This window comes from Gavialis gangeticus, unplaced genomic scaffold, assembly GCF_001723915.1.
Source record: "Gavialis gangeticus isolate Ggan-Ray unplaced genomic scaffold, GavGan_comp1, whole genome shotgun sequence".
NCBI lineage: Eukaryota > Metazoa > Chordata > Crocodylia > Gavialidae > Gavialis > Gavialis gangeticus.
This window is the reverse complement of record NW_017729029.1, coordinates 14,876,388-14,896,180: the sequence shown is the minus strand read 5'-3', so window position 1 is coordinate 14,896,180 and position 19,793 is coordinate 14,876,388. Positions and strand designations below refer to the sequence as shown.

At 45.0% G+C, this 19,793-nt stretch overlaps 2 protein-coding genes across 2 annotated transcripts in view; both read right to left on the bottom strand.

Annotated features, from left to right (window-relative positions):
- The window catches only part of ADGRG4 (adhesion G protein-coupled receptor G4), a 36,759-nt gene extending 29,383 nt beyond the window's left edge, over window positions 1-7,376 (bottom strand). Inside the window, exons 1-5 of the mRNA XM_019521323.1 lie at window positions 7,253-7,376; window positions 6,798-6,862; window positions 5,268-5,304; window positions 2,661-2,686; window positions 1,821-1,969 (exon numbers count right to left, since the gene is read on the bottom strand). Coding sequence (XP_019376868.1) covers window positions 1,821-1,969; window positions 2,661-2,686 — 175 coding nt within the window. The 5' untranslated portion in view covers window positions 5,268-5,304; window positions 6,798-6,862; window positions 7,253-7,376. The remainder of the gene's footprint in view (window positions 1-1,820; window positions 1,970-2,660; window positions 2,687-5,267; window positions 5,305-6,797; window positions 6,863-7,252) is intronic.
- Window positions 5,178-19,793, bottom strand: part of LOC109300336 (adhesion G-protein coupled receptor G4-like) — a 27,230-nt gene continuing 12,614 nt past the window's right edge. Inside the window, exons 4-7 of the mRNA XM_019521019.1 lie at window positions 9,354-9,440; window positions 7,253-7,347; window positions 6,798-6,862; window positions 5,178-5,304 (exon numbers count right to left, since the gene is read on the bottom strand). Of these exons, the coding sequence (XP_019376564.1) occupies window positions 5,178-5,304; window positions 6,798-6,862; window positions 7,253-7,347; window positions 9,354-9,440 (374 nt within the window). The remainder of the gene's footprint in view (window positions 5,305-6,797; window positions 6,863-7,252; window positions 7,348-9,353; window positions 9,441-19,793) is intronic.

The window sequence follows — 19,793 nt, the reverse complement described above, 5'->3', positions numbered from 1 at the left end:
CCCAGGCGGGGGGTCGGACCTGAAGATCTACAAGGTCCCTCCGACCCCACTTCTATGATTCTATGATTCTATGAATGTAGTGTGTGGTTCACAGGGGACCTTGCAGCTGCAAATAGGTTAATTCTTTTTTCTTTTTTTTTCTTTTTCTCTACAGTGGCCATGTCTACATGAGATACTGACTGTGCAATAGCCTATGACTACTGCACAGTAATGTCATGTAGCTTAACCCATAATGTGACACTACTGCGCAGTAGTCTCAGGGCTACTATACAGTAACATCACAAAAATGGCATTTGTCGATGATACTGTGCAGTAACTCAGGTTACTGAGCAATTTTGGTACTTGTTTATACAAGTACCAAATGACTGCACAGTAACAACTGTGCAGTCAATATCTTGTGTAGACACAGCCAGTAAGTATTTCTGGAGGAGGACAAATATTGTAAATGGAGACACAAATAGTCAAAGTGGCATGGCTTAAGACCATAGACCGTAACTGAGTTCCCTGTGCTGTTCTCTGGCACTTATTAAAAAACATATTCTACATTACATGTGATTCAAACCCCATATAGCAAAGATTAGTCAAGCCATCATTTTGAGGAATTTTGACTCATTTGAAGTGCATTCTCCAATTCCTCCCACCTCTAAAAAGTGTGTTTTCATGAGAAGAGCAAAACAGTTGAAGAACTGAGGAGCAATCTTCTCCTAGGGATGCTACACTCTTTATTGTGGGATTTGATGACACATCAACAGTAACACCAGTAGGTAGGAGTTTTAGTTCTGGTGATGAGCATATGTTCCCATTTTAAGAGCCATCCCAGACGTCCACTTTCACACCTTTCTAAGGGGTTCAGATTCAAGATTCTACCCTAAGTCAAGCACCTAGTAAACCATAACAGCTATCAATAAGCTGCATCAATAACCATAACAGGCCAAATTCAGACCTAGAGGCATGTCTAAATGTGTGCTTTACTGGCCGCATCTACATGAGATGCATACTGTGGAGTAGCTCATTAGTACCGTGCAATCGCTTGTTACTACTGTGAGGTAGTGTTGCCATGCATGAACTGTGACATGACATTACCATACAGTAGTACTGAGCTACTGTGCAGTAAGCATCACTAGGCAATGGTGCCAGGATGCTGCTACACAGTAACTCCAGTAACTGCACAGTCATTTAATACGTGGTTATGCAAGTACTAAATGACTTTGCAATAACAACTGTGCAATGGGCAGCTCGTGTAGACACGCCCCCAGTGAAGCAGAATAATTTACTGTGCAGTAAAGCATCACCGTCTACACGTGCACTGCAATTAAGGTACAGTAGATTAATTTACTCCGGCGTAGGATAGTGCCATCAGACACAGGTACTACCTGATCGCAGAGTAAAACACTGTGCTTAAACTCATGTGTAGATGGTGACGTCAGGATTAATCTACTCTGGCTCAGTTTGTGCCAGAGTTTATTCAGTCACATTAATTGCACGTGTAGATGCATCCAGAGTAAGCAGGTTCCTTGAATGATACAGAAGCCACTTGCACCTTAACACGTGGAATGAAGCACTGTAACAAATTACTGCCTTGAGAGCCTTGACATCCAGGCTGAGTGTCTATTTCTCAGCAATGTCCTCAAGTCAAACCACCAGGTTTAGAGCTTGCTGGAGGAACCGTTACATAAAATTTTGTGGCCTGTGTGATGTTAGGAGTGAATCTCATTGATCATAAAGCTCCTTTCTGACCTCTTTTTCAATTTGACCCAACCCTGTCATAATACTTATAAATCTAGCAACAAATATTCAATAGCACATAATAAAAATATTACCTATTGGGGCAACAGTCACATTGTCAAGTTCCAATGAGAACGACAGTCGTCTCCCCACATGCATGCCAGTCAACAGCTGTCTTATCTTCTCAGTCAGTTCTTCTTGTGTTTCAGAAGATTCGACCTTTACAATGGCTTTGGAGCCATAGCTACAAATACAAGATACACATAAAAGTAATGCTGCATTTGTAGTGATGGGCCACCAGTTAGTTAATCATTAACCCACAGGTCTTAAGTCCAAGACTTGATTTTAAGGTAAAGGGGACTTCCATTTAGACTGCTGACATGTACTGTACCTACAACACTCAATGCAATAAAGACCCATCCTGCACCAAAATCCAGTGCTGCCTGAACTGCCTTATAGGAGGGTGAGAAGAAGGAACTACAGTCCAGAAGGTATTAAACACTCCTGGAACGTCAGAGAAAATCAAACAATATATATGTATCACTTAAGGTTTAAACGTTGGGAGTACGAAGGACGCACATCAGGGTAATGTCAGTGGGAGGGATGGGCATTCTGTACTCTTCCCTTCCATTGTATAAGAAGATGGCATGTCCCAAGCCAAGACTTATTACAAAGACAACCCAGAGACTGGAAGCAAATTGCTGTGTAAGAAGCCCAAATAATAAGTTACTTTATCACTTTCAAGGAGCTTAAGCCTCTTCCATAATTAAAAAATACCAAAAAATAATTAATGATTTAAAAAGAAATAACTAAATAAGGGTGATTATCATATTACAAGACCATCACCTACAGACTATATAATTGTGAGGGTGGGAATTGAAGCACGCAATGCAATCAACAGCAATGAAAATGCAACTCAAGAACATGGATCCTACCTTCGGGAGTTCTGCTTTATCTCCATCTTCAGTTGACAAAGACAAAACAAAAGGTTAGAATAAGGTTAGGAAGCTGCAGTTGGCTTTAATGTAATAATACTTGATTTCAGTGGAAGGGAGCGGCAGCAACTTGATACCCTCATTAGATTGCAGCCACTTGCTTGAAATGAGTATCTGTCTTTCTATGTGCAGTAAGAATACTTTGCAAGTCACAATATCTATTGGGTGCTGTAGCAGGGCACTAAGGTGCCTGCTACTTTGAGAGCAGAGATAAGGACCCAGGTGCAGGTTGCCGGGCCAACCGGTTAATGAGGGTAAGGACTTACACCTGCCTGGTCAGCTGACCAGAAGGGGCAGGGCCTGGTGCCTACATATATAAACCACAAGTCTGAGGCCGGGGTGTGTGAGCTGCTGGCCGCCAAGGGAGAGAGAGCTCTGCCTATGCGAGTAGAGAGGAGAAGCTGGACTGCACGAGCAGGCTGATACGGGGGAAGAGACAGAGTACCCGTTGGGTGGCTCGAAGGATATTACAGCTAAGCATCTAGAATTTGTCATAGCCCAGGGGCTTATGCTTTGTGTTTGTGGTTTACACCAGAGGACCGGGTGAGGCTATTTGGGGTTGGAGGAGGCCTCATAGGGGCTCCACGGTAGCGTGGGGACCCCGGCACCAGAGAGGGTGCAGCATCCAGGGGTGCACTGACCCCAGCCCCGAGGAAAAGGGGAGCAGAGAATCAGAGGCTAGGTAAGACTGAGGCCGCCTGAGCCCAGCAGGACGGCCGAGACCCCAAGGAGGAGAGTTGGGGCCAGGCATGGCTACGGCCACCTGAGCCCCAAGGCTGCAGTAACCCCAGAGCAGGGGGCAGCGAGAAGCCCGAGCGCCAGAGGGGGCGACGAGAGCGAGACTGACCGAACAATGTCCGGTACATCTGCGAGGCTGGGGGCCTGGTAAAGGGGTGGTTGGAGCCATGCATAGCCCATAAGGCTGGGGTGCCCAGGAACACCCATTAGCAGAGCCGAGCTAATGTACAGGAGGATAACCGTATCCAGGAGAACAGAAGAGGCAGCCTCCCTAATTACATAATTGACATCAAAGACATGGCAGGCGAGATTGAGGGTACATCGTAGACCGACTGGGCATGGTAAGGGGTGCTAAGGGAGAGCACAATGACCCCTAGGGAGTTACTCCTGTTACAGCTGCATTAAGCCAATATAACCCAAGTAGCAAGTTTCTTAAATAATAGGGTTAGGAAACTGTTTAGGATAACTTGTTCTACAGCTCTGTTTACCCTAGTTATGAATCACCATCACATCTCATTTATGCACTTAAGTTCTCTAACAAACTTATTGAGAGTCCTGTGTTACACAGACAAAGTGGCATGACACTGTGAGGCAGCAAAATAGTAGCTAACCTTTCCTGCCAGCCTCCTGTCCCAAAATCTGATGGGGAATATTTCCACAGACACACAAGTTACTGAGGCTCCTATCTCCTCCTGAACACCAGCAAAAGCCAGGGGCTTCAGTGCCATTTGCATCTTTAGAAATGTGCCTGGGCAACACATGGAGGAGGCATGAGAAATGTGCCTCCCACAGCATTGCTCAAATGTCTGGGACTAAGGAGGGGGAAAAAGAAGGAATGACAAGAAGACGAGGGCCAGTTGGAGCTGGGGAGAGGTAGGGGGTGATGCCTCCATCCTGAAAGCGGGGGGTTAGAAAGGAGAGGGGGAGTAGCTCCTGTGCGTGCTCTGCTGAACAAGCTGCTGGATGAGAGGGATGACTGCAAATCTTGCCATCCTTTTCCTTTTTTTTTCCTGCAAGTGCCCTAAACAAGTCGTTCTGTGTCAGCTCAGATGAAATATAATTTGCCCTGGGCCAGCAGCGGCCTCTGACGGAGCAAAATACTGTTGGCTACCACAAGAGTAGCAGGGGGTACATACAGTGCATGGGACATGTGCACTGTGTCTCCAGCATGTCCCTTCAGGCTCACATGATGCTGATGGGCTGGTGACACTCCTTCATGGACCTCCCTCCCTCCCACTTGTCCTTGAGACCTCAGTCTCTGTGGAGTTTGAGTACAGCCCTGCAGACAGCCTGAGAGCATCCTTACCGGTGCATTTCCAGATTTGGTGCATGCAAGCTGGAGCAGGGAGGCAGGACAACCTTGAGAGTGCCCATGCTGGGAGTGCAGACCGAGTCATGGTTACTAGGGGAATAGTCATGAGTGCCATACATAAAGGAGCCACGTTGAAAGCCAACCACCTCACTCACCAGTTACAAACTCAGCACATGCCTGACTCCCTTCCTGGACACCCAAACCCCTTGCCTTGAAATGAAACTTAAGCCAGAACTGCAGGAGTCTAAAATCAGACAGTGTTCAGCTGAGCTTTCTCCAGAGGACCAGCAGAAGTTATAAAGTTCATCCCTGAGTTAATCTGATCTTTACAGCTTCTCACCACCCCTGAGCAGGGACAATAAATTTGAATGTACAGTGTCTCAGGGTAGCTACCTTTCAGCCTGCAGCTAAAATACCTTAAGAGGAAAGGTAAGGAAAAGCATGTTGTGGTGGATTTTGGTATCTGAAGACAAGTTGACTTCTTGTTTCATATGTACCTGAGCCTTCTTCTGGACACGTCCTTCTGTCAAAGCCCTGTAAGCAAAGCAAAAGAGAGTAAGTATTCCACAGCAAACATAATGATCCACATCATAGACGTTGGTACCCAAAGAAGCTGCCACGGATCATGTGCCCCCTTCCCAGAACTGCCTGTTGTACCTTTAGGAATATTTACTACATTAACAAATCGCTGGTCAGCCAGGAGCATCACTGATGTGCATCTTATAAGAGCCTTTTCGACCTTCATGGCAATGGCACTGATGGAGCTCACAACCCCCTGTCCTAACCACTGGAGTTAGAGAAATCCTTGGTCCAATATAAGATATCACATCTACCTGAAGAAACTCGCCCTCCTAGCAGCAGAGGTTTATGACATAATCCAGCAATGCTGGCTCTGTCCAGCAGAGAGCAATGGAGCATGTCGTACCAGCCACTTCACTACAAAACCTTCCTTCCAAATCAGGTTTGTGTACTTCCACAGCTGCACATCTTAACCAGCTCATACTTCTCTACAGAGCATGTCACTTTAAAAAGCTACTTAGGCAAACAAAACAGACTAATCAAAATGTTATGTAAGATGCCTTCACCATTTTCTTATTCTATACGAGCCCTTCAGTTTCGTTTTGAAAAAAGTTTAATCCCTTAATTCCTAAGAGATTTAAGTATTGCATCTTGTATATGATTATACAACAGATGCACAAGGTAATACACTTTAAATCCTAATCTCTCACTCTATTTATTCCACATTCTGCCTTTATGCTTGCCTCTGTGGTTTTCAGAATCAGACACACAATGCAGTGTTTTATTTTATTGGTGCAACCCAAAATCTCCCCAAATCAAGGGATGTTTGGGAAACCAGGAGAAGCAGCAAGAAGTCGGTATATGCATGATGATAAATAATATCTCAAAGTCCGTACAAGTCACGGTGCTGTCAGTATAGCAAATGATAAACATGCCCACTTCTCTGTCCCCACCAGTAAAACAGAGATATACAAATACGTGTTTCTGAAGTATCATGCTTGGTACATTATTTCTTAATGGGACTTTGCACCTGTAAATCCTACAATAGATTCAGGCATTCAGACTTCAGGCATTCAGATGCTGGTATGATGAGAGCTATGTAAATACTGAGCCAGACAGATTATCTGTAGCCCACCATGGTTCAGGACCCTACACCCCATTTCTGAATGTTCAGGATCTTGACCTTGCCGAGATTCACGCAGTCCCCTACCCCCACCCCCACAGCAGTAAACATTCATACCTTCTTAACCCAGAATGTGAAATGAGTTCCCAACGTGGCCCTCAGTTGTCAGCTTCCATTACTCAGGATGTGAGAAAACAGGAGTATTGGGCCCAAAAGGCAAAATTTGAACCCTTCTAAAGGTCATAGGTGGCTGGATGTGGAGTCCCAGCTTAACCCATACTAATGAGAAGGGTCCACGACAAAACGTGGATCTAGAATTTGATTGCAAACTCTTCTAAAGTTGGAAGGTTGTGGTGCAAATAACTAACTACAGTCGCACACTTACCTGCCTACTGTCTTTATCTTGTAATTTGTAACAACAAATTCAGTGCCAGACAATCTGTCATTAAGCTGTAAGGTAACAAATAAATAAATAAAAATACAAACTGTAAAATAGAGGAAAGGAACCAAAGATGAAATAACAAAATAACTCACATGCCAAGTTTTTAAGGAGACAAGACCTGCATGTAAATTCAATTCATGCAACACCTTTCATCAAAATTATGAATTTCAAAGGAAAAGGGCAGACTTTTTTTGCCAAAGCATTGGCAAAATGTGTCCTCTTTTTGACAAGCTCTAATTTTATCCTGTCAAGCAACAGGATTATGAAATCTCATGCTTTTGCTTTTTCTGTGAACTGAACACTCCTCTGTAACTTTGCTGGAGACTGAGAATCTTTTATTTAATTGTCCTTATCCTCTATCAGTTATACAGAAGGAAAGGAAAGTCAAAACTACTTACCCAGGTTTCAGTAACGTTCCTTACATCATAATAATCAGGAGGTGTCTGGGGTTCATGGGTAACAGAAAAGTTCACCTGAATGTTGTAGAAGGTAACTGCAATAATGGAAAACGCTAGTCAACACACACACAAAAAAAGCTTGTGTTCCTGGTCTCTATATCCTCACGTATGTGATCTTCTACTGTTGTTTTTGGTCATTTTGGAGGCACCTGAGCTGTGCCACCCTCAAGGGAAGTTGGGTGCCTAGTTCTGCAATTCCTCTTTACAACCCAATCCCCCTCCCCTCTTCCTCCAGTACTCAGATCCTTGACTTTGCCAGGGTCTGCCTGCTGACTGCTGACTGTAGGACCGGGGCCTTGGACTTTGGGGCTTTGGGTCAGGACTTTTTATTCTACTGTGCCTAGCATATTTGTACTATGACTAGGACCTTGAGGCCCCCCTGGGTATTACAGTAACACAAAAATAATCTTTCCACACAAGTTTAATTCACAGAAATGAGTCACAAAGGTAGATATAAAGTGATTGCTTGTTCTGCTTTTGTGACACTGAAAAGGCAAATGGCATCTCTTCCTTTTTATGCACATGATCATAAAACTCAATCTTGTTCTGAGATATGCAGTAGTTATTTGGCCTTCTGGCTAATGTGTAACAGGGAGCTGCTTAAATTGCTTTTCTAGGAGAAATATTTAATCCCAGCAAAACGTTGTGTACTAAACATAGCCTAGGATTCCTAGAATAGTCTTTGTATAAATGTACATGGCTGGAACCAACAGCCAGATAATTATCTGCAGATACCTGCAGCAGCTATTTTTGTGCCAGCAGTGAGCTGCAGATGGAAATATTACTAATTAGAGTCTAAATACCTGGTTTAGACTAACAGGTAGCTAGACAGGTATCTACTAATACAGACGTGCTTGCCAGTTTGCATCAGCAATGAATTTACATGGAAAACAATGCAGGCAGAGCTTTTAGCAACTTGTAGGCTAGGTCTAATCTACAAGTTACCGAGAAGCAATAGAAAAATCACACACCCAAAAATCAAACTAGAGAATCTATTTTATGTCCTTTTTAATTTATAGATTTAATTTAATCATTGTAAATAACGTTTCCATACATTTTAAGCAATGCTCTTGACTGGCTGAGCAATGCTCCACAAAACTGCTGGCTCTACAGCTCATGGAATCAAGAAAGACAGGGGTGCTAAGAACATTAAAGGGCAGCACCTCACAAGATGAGGCCACCTGTAACTAAGACATCTCGTTAGGGGAGAGCAAACTCGTGGTGCTACAATGAGTCTTCTGCAGGTAATAAACACTTAGGAATGGATTTACACTTAGGATTTCAGGCAAAAATGAATGGAAGATTTCACTGTGAAGTTCCTGAGCAAACACGAATACTGCATACAACCAGCCTCTGGCTGATATCTAGCTAGCTTACTTACGTTTCCTACTTGCTGATTCAGGGCTGTGTCAATCCAGTTCTCCCCCTGTGTCACTCCAGTGATTTAAGTGGACTAACAGCATAAAACTGGAGTGATCCTGTGCTGTTGTTGTAAGGCCCAGGTTCCAGTGGGATTAGGTTAAATTGCACCAATTGAGACCAACTGTGGGTCTTTCAACACATAGACAGGGACTTTTTCCACTGAAGACTGTCCTAGCCTATAGGAAATACACTTGTGTCACCTTGTGGAAATCTGTGTCATGGTGAAACATCCCTTATGAAGGATGCCAAAGACTCATTTGAAGGGAAGGAAGCTAGCTAGGTCATCTGAAAAAACACAATATTCGACATAGGACCCAATTTACCACCATGTTTCTCTAATTTACCCTTGTGTCCATTCATACACATCGGGACCAGATTCAGCATTTCACTTTTTCTTTTGATCTAGTTAGAATTATAGCTATTTTTAGATAAAAACTACAATAAACAGAAATTTAAAGAGTCTAAATCATCATGGATATAACATGTGTGTGCATGTGCATATATATATGATCTTTGTGTATATATATAATGACCTGTGTGTGTGTGTGTGTGTATATATATATATAGTAATGATGAGTACTTTAGCATTTACAATATTCTCTGCTAGAAAGACACATACTTAGAGTGATACCACTAGTAGTTTTAGCTGGAGATGGTGGAGCTAATGTAGCAGCAGTTGTTGAGGGTGATCCTTCCCAGGACTTTGCTGAAAAGAAAAATAAGAAGAAAAATGAGGCGAGGGCAGAGAAAAATAAAGGCAAAATGAAAATCCAAAAGCAAAGCTTGTGTGAATGAGACAAAACTCTCACAATGGTTAGTACAAAAGGTGGCTACATGCACTACTGCAGAGAAAACACCAGTGGTGGTGTGGATTTTCCCAGGGATAATTGGTCTATAACAAGGGAGAGAATTGGGGGTAGGTGCAGTTTGGACTAAAATGGAGCTCAGATTCTCTGGCATAAGAAGGGCGAGTTGACCTAGAGACTCTTGGCTGCAGAAAACCTACTTCCTTTTTCATGGCTGTATATCTGTCTGCATCCATTCCCCTGGTATCATTGCTCATCTGTCTTATTCTATACTGAGGTCACAGCATCTGCAGAATATACCCACCTTTCCACTGCCTAATCCATGGAAACCTCATCTGTTCCATTTGTTCCAGACACCTCTATTCAGGCTGGCATGTCAGAAAACAATTTGCAGTGATAACGAGCAGTGAAGACAGAAGGACAATACTAAAGAGGTAACAGATGGCAGGATATTCCCTTGATGTGACCAAGATTTATCGACCCAGGGGATAAGAATTGACAGGAGCAAATCCAAAAATCAATGTTAACCTCACCAACAGTACCGCTTGATGTTCATGATAACACACAGTTAGTACGTCTTGTCACGCACCCTGTGAGTGTCTCTCCCTCCCCAGGCGATTACGCTTTTGAACACACATTCCAGAAGGGAAGGCAAAGTTAGAAATCCATTGACTCCCATCTCTGTGGGCGACTGTGTGAGCCTAAGTCTGGAAGTAGCATTAAGTCGGATGTGGCTTCTGCCAGAATACCCAGGCACTCCTCAGGGAAGATGCAGTTCCCCAAACCTCCTCCCACCCACAGCATCATAGAAGCAGGCTTCTGCGAGGCAGCTGCAGGGGAGTTCCTGCAGTTTCCCCAAAAACAAGGCATTATACAACCCAGATGTGGCACTGCCTCACATCTGTATTCTCCTCCACCCCACTCCAACCCTCTCACCACTTTGGTATGGGGCAATATGGGGTTCTATTTACCAGTAAATGCCAGTTTGAAGACCATTGCATGCTGGCTAGAAGGCACAGTGAAATCTCTGCATTCCCTTCTGACTTGGCTAACTCCTACGTTAACTTTCAGGGGCAGACTTTTGCTGAAGACAAAAAGGTCACTGGTTTAACATGCAGTAATGAAAATGAAATGCAGGTTGCTCTTCATATACTCTGGCATCATAAACGCCAGGCCAGCTTCCCTGTTATTTTCCAAATGGAGAGTTCCTAGCTAATTATCCTTGAAACGAATCACCTTGTCAAACCAGATTTATTCTTTGTATTCCATGTGCAGTCTGCCAGAAATAATAGGGATGACATGTCTTCACATATAACGCAGAAAATTGCAATGAACCGAACCTCTTTATGGCATTCCAGCCTAAATGACAGGGCAGTAGCATGATGTGACATTTTGCCCAAGTATTGCAATTTCAAGACCATGCCTGGACTTCCACTCAGACAAATGTCAGAGACGGACATTACTAAGAGCAATGTTTCCATGTAGAAAAGAAAAATATGCGAAAATAAGGATGCATGGATCAAATTCAGAGATAAAGAGGAAACTAGCACTCTTGAAATATACCCCTGTGTTTTTCATGATTGTATTTCATGGTTATAGAAATCACCCCTCAAATCTTTTGCATGTTGAAAATAGTTACAGTAGGCTATTTCCAACCTACAGAAATCAATGGAAAACCTCCGTAGACAGCAACAGGAACAGGGTTTATTTTCAAATGTTACTTCAAAGTCTCCTGTTTTATGGTTTTTGCAGCTGAGAGGGCGCTTTTAGTCCAAGGTCACCTCTGAACGTTGGAATACTTGAGATTTGGTTCCCGGTGAGCAGGTCCTTCTCTTGCTTGTTCTAAAGCATGTGCCATGCACAGCCTGTATGGGGTCAAAACCCACCTTGGGGCACAACTTCATCAATGCATAAAAGGACAAGACAACATGAGCTCCAGCCCCAGGTTTCTTACCAGACCTGGCTGCCCCTTAGAAATCACAGTGAATTTCTCAGACACCTTCTGGGTCCTTTCTGCCACAACTCAAACCCCCCCCCTTTCAGGCAAACCCCAATCTTAGACCTACTTGTTGTTTATTCATTACCTCCAGCTTCAAGGGTGCTGGTAGGTGGGACAGGCCAGGGCCAGACCCTGTCTCCCAAGCAGTCCTTCCATCAATCCCACTCTGTCCTAGTCCAGCTTGGTATCCACCCACTGCATCTCTTGGGAGCACACACCTGTTCCAGTGTAACTCTCAGAGTGGCCATAACTGGGAAGCAGTGGGCATGTCTACACGTGTAGTTATGCATGCCTAAACTTAATCTGCCTTTGCTTAAGGCGCATTAAGGCAATGTAGACACGCTAATGCACATTCAGATGCACTAAATTTAGGCTCGCATAGCTAAGTCACATTAGCCCACATGTAGCCATGCTAATATGCACACCACGTTAATGCGCATTAAGCATCTACACATGGGCTAATGTGACTTAGCTAATCGTGCCGAAATTTGGTACTTGCTTTAAGCAGGTATCAAATTTAGGCAGGATTAGCTTATAATCACTGGTTTTAAGGCACGTGAAGGGTGCACATGTGTGGACATGCACTCAATGTGCCTTAAAATGGTGATTTTAGGCTAATCCTGCTTAAAGGTCCACATGCAGACAAGCCCAATATGTGTAGGAATAAGCCAATGCACCCAGGGTTGGAAGAGAACTGGGTCTCTATGTCTCTGTTGACCAGAAGTTGACAAAAAGGGTTGCAGAAACAATGCTGTGGTTTCACAGGTCACCCCAGAGAGCAAGTGTTTCAGCACAGCCCACTATTTAGTTCACACCCTTGTCTGAGACATTGTCAGATGTCAGGGGAGTCAGCTGCCCAGCCGCAAAATGCTGTGCTTGTAACTCAACCCCACACTCAGAGAATGACTTCATGCCTGCGTCATGCCTAGCCTGTGCTAGGGAGCAATAAAAGCAGCAATAAACAGTGCTTTTTTGAATGCTGGTGTCCTGGTCTAACCAGCTGGGTGCTGGCAGGGGGGCTGTTTGCCTGCATTTAGATCTCCTGCTTTTGCAGGAGCTCAGCTATGGTGGAAAGAAAAAGTTTCTGCCAACGTTTTCCCTTCCTCCAGATTCCCAGGCATTTTCTTCCAGCAGCCCAGCGTCTGAGTCGTGATTTCCCCATCTGAATCAGTGCGGGCAGGAGGACAGAAACTTGAGCTGACCATATAGTTGTTTGCTGATCCTGTATTTGGAAGAGACTCCTCAAGCTTGAGTCAGCCAGCTGCAAGACAAACAGGGACCCAGAAGCCTCCTGCCGAGGGTGTGATTAACCTTCCCCTGAATGCTGCGTGCTATGGGTAGGGTAAGAAGAAGGCAAGAATCTAGAAAGACCACCGACTCCAAAAAACTCACAGCAAAGAGTAACAATCCCCTGGAAAACAACACAAAGAGCCGAAGCTGGAGGGTAAATGGAAGGGTTCCTTCTCCCAAAGCACCGTCTCTTTCTACAGCCCATATCTCGTGGACAAAGCAAGACAAAAAGCAGCAGAGAAACTCTTCACCAGTGCCTCTGGGAATCTGAAAGCTAAGAGCTGCTAGATAAACCAGGCCCTCTCATGGAAAGCCCTGTGCTTTCTGGGGGCTGAGCTCTCTGAAATGCACATTTCTGTTACGCAGACTTTGCTCTGGTTTCCGGTTGACTGCAAGGACAGAGGGAAATGGTTTTATAACCACAGTTTTCTCTTGGAATCTAGTGGCCTTTCCTTTACAGAGCATGGGCCAGATTCTGCTCTCAGTTACACCCATGCAAATCCAAAGTAACTCACTGATTTCACTGCTGCCGATGCAGATATTGTTATCAGAGAATTATTTATTCTGCATGAATGATGCTGGCCTAACCTACAGCTAAATATGGCTCTGCGCCTGTCACAGCACCTGCGAGAGAGATTATTTGACAGAACACCTCCAAAGGGGCACAATACGGATGACATCACAGGTCTCCAAAACAATCCACATGCACCAAGCATCGTTTTATCTTTCCTTATTGTTTCTTGAGTCTGGGCCCACACTTTACACAGGATCAATAAAAAATGGGGACCGTAGGTTGTGATTTCAGAAGGGCTCCCATATTGTTCAGTCCTCCTTAACTGATAAGGAGGACCTCAGACATCAGTCTTGGTGGTCTGAGGAGGGCTGGCTTAGCAATGGGTCAAACAGGATGCAGAAGCATGAGGAAGCCAGGACCTGAATGTGGAGAGGCTACTACATCTTTAACAAAATGAGAGGGATAGACCCCATAATCCACCCCAGGCTAGTGCTGTCATCTGGGGAGAGCAAAATGCCATTCAACCAGGCTATGGTTTCAGCATACAGTCTTTTCTTTTTTTATAAAATACTTTTAGAAAAAAGTGCTTTTAGACTAAGATGTATCTAGTGCTAAACTGAGCTGATCATCTGTGCCGTGCACCAAGCTTAACCTTTAATTTGTCTTCATAACTAAAACAGATGCTGGAGATACTTCTCCAGTAATGAGGGTTTGCGCTCAGAGCTCCATCGCTGTGGGCTGCATTCTTGTTTCCAGGGCTCACCGTGTCGTGTTGCAAGCTGCGCTGCCTTAGGGGCAATGCATGAGGTCACTCGGTGCCAGATATAATGAGGCAGGCTAGGCTGGTGAAAGAAAATTTACAGAACTGGCAAAACAAAAATCAAACCACTCTAATTAAAGATGTATCTCATGAAGCATTTTCCATTTAAGCAGTGAAAAATCAAACATTATTACAATTTCACAGATTCAAAACCCTCTCCCTCATTATCACCTGAAGAAGAAAACCTGTGTTTATTCTCACATATCAGCTATCATTACCGATACGCAGCTGTAGCACTAGACACCTGCATCCTGTAACATCACTCATTTTAATTAACATCCACAAAATTCTGCTCATAAAATGAGGACTGAGAAGGGATGACAGATGAGATCTGGAATGAGAAAAATACCATGCTACTGAAATTAAAAAACCAAACATTTCCAGATCATTAAGTTTGAATTCAAAGCTTTAGCAAACAGTTTCTTTGGTATCTGGCAAATGTTCATCATTCCAGTAAAAGAGCTTTACAAAGTAAACCAACTAATAAGAGAACTTCAATAACACTATGCTTTACAGACGTTACTAGTCAGCTTCTTGTGCTCTATGTTCATCACCATCACCAAAGCTTACACATTTAAATTAAAAGGGCCAATCTTTCCCTCACAAAATTTAGCAAGGGTATGCAGAGGTGTTAAATTGACTTTATTAGCAGGGTTAGGACTCCCCAGTTTGACTAGGGAAGGGCAAACTGATATTGGAAGAGGAAGATTCTCCAGTCTGTAAGCAGAGTGGGCAGCATTTTTTAGGTTGCCTAACACTTCTCTTTATTAGATCCTGCTTTCAGCTATTTCCTGGTATATCTTTGCTATGATTAACACGTCACTTTGACCACGTGGACTGAAATTTTTCTATGCCAGCTATCAGACTGAGGCTGATATTTTTAGGTAAAAGTTCAGCCTAACCTGTTCACCTCTTTCCAAGAATGAGACTGGAACAAGATTATAAAGAAGGATGTTGTTTTGCTCAGGTTAAAAACCTTCTGTATGCCTTCTCCTCTCTGTGATACGGAGGCCAGGCCCTTGCTGTGGAGCAGGGACTGGGAATTTGACAAAGGAGGTCAGGGAGGGTTTTGTGCCTGAGGTGTGCTTTTCCCCTGAAAACCTACCCCAATGTGGCAAAATTACCCCCAGTTCATACATAACTAAGAGCCACTTCTGAGACTGGAGCAGCCAAATTCCCCAAAGATCCCATTCACACAAGACATGTCTACACAAGATGCTTTACTTGAGATTAGAGCAAATTACTGTGCAGTGAGTATCACCGTCTACACGTGCAGACACTTACTGCACAGTTATTTGCCCTAATCATGAGTAAATTTGCTTCCTGTAAATACAAATAGCAAATTTGCTCCCAATTACTAATGGCGCAGTAGCAGATGTGTAGACAGCTGACCAGGAGAAAATGTGCTCCTGGTTACCCGGACAGCAAGGGGTGGGAGATTGGTTCCTGCCCCCAGGAGCTGCCCACTGCTGGGGCAACCTCTGCCACCGGAGTAAATTACTCTAGAGTAAACCCACCCCAGAGCATTTGCACATGTCGACACGCCCGCAGAGCATGCTCCACACAGACTGATCCAGCCTTTCCCTGGCACTGGGCTGCTGAGTGATACTGGGTCTGGGCATCTGGACTGATTGCAGAGAGATGTTGTGTCCTGCATTTTTGTGACCCCTTGCTGACACCGGGCTACCTGGAGGAGGGAACTGCTGATTCAGATGCAGAGGGGGACAAAACCTGGACTTGTGGGGGTGGGAGGGGAAGCCCGTGCAGTGGATCTAAAGTTCCCAGCCCAGCCAATGCCCCATGGGTGTGCCAATGTGCTACCACAATGGAGCATCTGTTTTTTCAGCTTGCTTCTTTAAAAGCCCAAGAAATTACGAACAAAACCTGAGTTAAAAGAGCCTGAGTAAGGTTGCCAAGTTAATAAACTCCAGAATTAAGGTTGCCAGCCTGTGCAATCGCAGTTTGCTCCCCAAGGAAGGGCTACTGCCAAGAGTGAGGTAACCTCATCAGGGAAGGTGGGAACATCATTCCTGGAAATGGTGCTTTTAGCAACGACAGGGATATCACTCCAGATGCCCTCATTCTCCTCAATAACACACAGAAGAAAGGTGCTGTGCTCTAATGGTGACAGGGTAGAAAAAAGGGATACAGATCTAGGACTCTTCTAGGATCTAGGACTATTCTAGGGATAAGGATGTAGCACACTTACCCAGTGTGACTCATTGTGTAGAGCTAAGCAAGTCATGTGGTTCAGGATTTCCAGTGGGACTTACTGGAGGGACACATCTTGGACAATCACAGCTATAATTTCCCAATGCTTTAGCTTCCTCATGTATGAGACAGGTCTTAACAGCTTGCCAAGATGGTAGCACCTTGAAGCTTAGTGAGTGTATGAATTGCACTGAGATCTTTGGCGGAAGAGCATGCTAAAGGCAAAGTAAGATTTGCTTCTACTGAAAAGTAAGCCAGTGCCATTAAGCCAAGAGTTACTGTGATATCCTCCTCCTGTTAATCAGTTCCCAGTAATCAGCTTCTTTTTTCTGCTAATAGTGTATCTGCTACCACTCCTCTCACCCCTTCCCATTCTGTGTTTATTACACGACCCAGCTGGGAACGCAGGGTGTGTTCTGGGAAAACAGGTTCAGTGCTTCACAAGCAGTTATAGGACAAGCTTTGCAGAGCTCTCCTTGAAATGCTGAGTCTTGAGTGAAGTTGCATGTTACACTTAGACCAGACTAGAAATGTGGGCTGTTGAGCTGTGCTAAAGTAAGAACGAGCACTGAGCAGCCAAACATGATGGGGTGATACTGTTTCTACCCAGCACTGCTCTGACTTGTCACTAGTCAGCTGGTGAGCAGGGTTATGGCTGGGAGCCATGACACCTGGGCTCTATCCCTGCTCCAGAAAGGGGACAGAGGCTGGGAGCAGTGCATCCTGGGATGCTAGAGGACCACAAATTGCTCATTTTATCTCTGTGGAGCAGACTGACGTTACCCTAACATGTGCCAAGTAGAACAGCCATGAGTTAACCCTCACCTAAAGTGGCATAACTTTGAGACTCCCAGAGGGCACTTAACATGAGTTAACAAGTTTTAATGTGCAGACACTCATGTTTTAAGTGCCCTTAGTATGGACTAACATGTAACACGTAACCTCCCTCTTTAAGATGTGTGGCTGCTTTACCCACGTAACTAGTTTCACTGGTTTTCATGCAACAGGTTTTGCATGAGTAGCCCCCTAGTTTTTTAGTGTTAAAGCAGATTGCCAAAAGCATGGCAAGTTGCATAGACAGTTCCCTTGAAAAACTCCACCTAGCTTTATGGTACATTGAGAACTGTGAACTCAAGTGATGCTCAACTACAGACAATACGTGTGCATTATATACTGGCAATCAGCAGTAATCTCAGGCTTTTCAGGGTATACATTGCACATTATAGGCAGAGACATACCTGTTAAAGTTACATTATTAGCATGCAAATGGACCTGCAAGATGACATTTCACTACAGAACTACAATCCACATGGTTATTTCTGACTTCTGTCCCTTGAAATCCAGTGATAGCTGCTTCAGGCTTTCCCACGGGACTTCCTTGTCCTAGGGCATCTGCCATGCCCCCATGACAAGCCCAGGAGTGCCTATCCACAGCCCCACAGTGTATGGCAAAGCCCAAAAGTCAGGCAGCCTAGCATGTTTAGTGTGAGCACGCACCAAGAGCAGCTCTCAGGCAGCCTTAGGCATGCTTCTTGGCACCCACTCAGGGTCCCTCGGAGCTCACTGTCTCACCTGATCTGGGGGGCCTTGGTGCACCCTAAGCAGAGCAGACAGGCAGGGCATGCTTCCCAGTGGGTGCATCTACATGTGTAGTTAGCACATAGCAATAAACTTGGGCTCAGTTCGTACCGGAGTTTATTGCTCCCAGGTGCAGCGTTTACACATGTGCCCAGGACTGCAGCACATTGAGCAGGGGTGGAGCAGCCCTTGCTGGCAGGGGACCCAGCGGGTCAGCCTGCCAGCCCAGGGGCATGATGCTGCCCCTCGTGCCCCCACCCTGAAGCACCCTCATGCCCCAGCCAGCCCCGTCAGCATCAACATGTGCCTTGTGGCACACATAACTACTCTGCTGTACTTGTCTGGGGCAGTACTGTCCTACAGTGGAGTTAATTAATTTACTGCATCCTACTATGGTCATATGTGTAGATAGTGACACTTTACATCAGAGCTAATTAGTCAGAACTGTAGTGAAGCGCATGTGTAAATACACCCAGGGGTTAGGTCACTCCACATGTGCCCTGTGTCTAATGCATCTGCTACTTGCCACTGTCAGAGAGGCCGAGGAGCTGGGGGGACCCTTGTTCTGACACCGCACAGCATTTCTTCTTGTCAGGGACTCTGGTCAAGCAGGCCTGGCTGGGCCAAGCACAGGAGTTACCATGCCTGTCCCTGATCTCTGGCTAATGGGGCTAACCCAGTTCTCTGCAACCAGGTTGGCTGCTGGAAGCACCACTCATCCCTTTTAAATCCACCTGCCGCCTCGGGCTTGCAAGCGTGTCTTCACACAGCCTCCGTCTGTTCTGGCAAGCCTCGTCTTCACAGCTCTCCCTGGTTCTCCTGACTTCTGACTGGGCTTTGGCTTTTCTTGACCCTGATCTTGGATCTCCCCTGAAACTCAGCACTGGTTCTGCTCTCTGGTTTTCTTAGCATCCTGGCTTGGTTTGGCTTCCTGGACCCTGATCTTGGATTCTCCAAAACTCAGCACTGGCTCTCCGACCCATGGCTCCTGACCTCAGCTTATATCTTGGACTGCCTCTTGGATCTCTTAGTAACCTGTGCACCTGCCCTGCTAACCTCCTAGTTGCCCCCAAGGCCTATCCACAGGCCTGGCTGCCTATACCCTCACCACACCCTCACACTTACATTCATCCTGTAGATGTGCCCTTGATTACTATGAATAGTGCATAAATAATTAGAGCTTACTGAAATGTGAACGTCGGGCCAGCCATCCATGCGCACACATTTTAGCATGTATATTGGTGCCATTCACTGCTATCCCACATGCATCTCTCTGTTTCTCTTTAGGGGCTCTCAGTACAGTGGGCTGCTCATAAATTTCAGCTGGGTGAAGCAGGGAGGATATTTATAGCATATGTGAAGGTCTATCCAAAATGTGATATACAGCAGGCTCACAAACATGATTCAGCTTTACAACCTTCCCCGTAACTAGGATTAAAAAATGGTAGCCTCTGCAGCCTTTCTTCAGGAAAGCAGGATTCCTGACCTTTACCCTAACAAAATACTTATCTCAAGCTTGGTGACATTATAGATGGGACATTACAGGCCTGTTATCAAAGTAGCACAACCCTTCCCATTATAAGGCCCTGTTTTTAGTTGCTTGTAACTTGGCCAGACTTCAGCCATTTGGGCTGAAATTTTGCATGCAGGGTTGTCTGGTCACAAAATTACATGTGCAGTTAGGGCTTAGCTTCTGAGGATCAGACTATGGGGAAATTTCATAGATTTCATAGACATTAGGGCTGGAAGGGACCTTGGAAGATCATCGAGTCCAGCCCCCCACCCCAGGGGCAGGAAGTCAGCTGGGGTCATAGGATCCCAGCAAGATAAGCATCCAATTT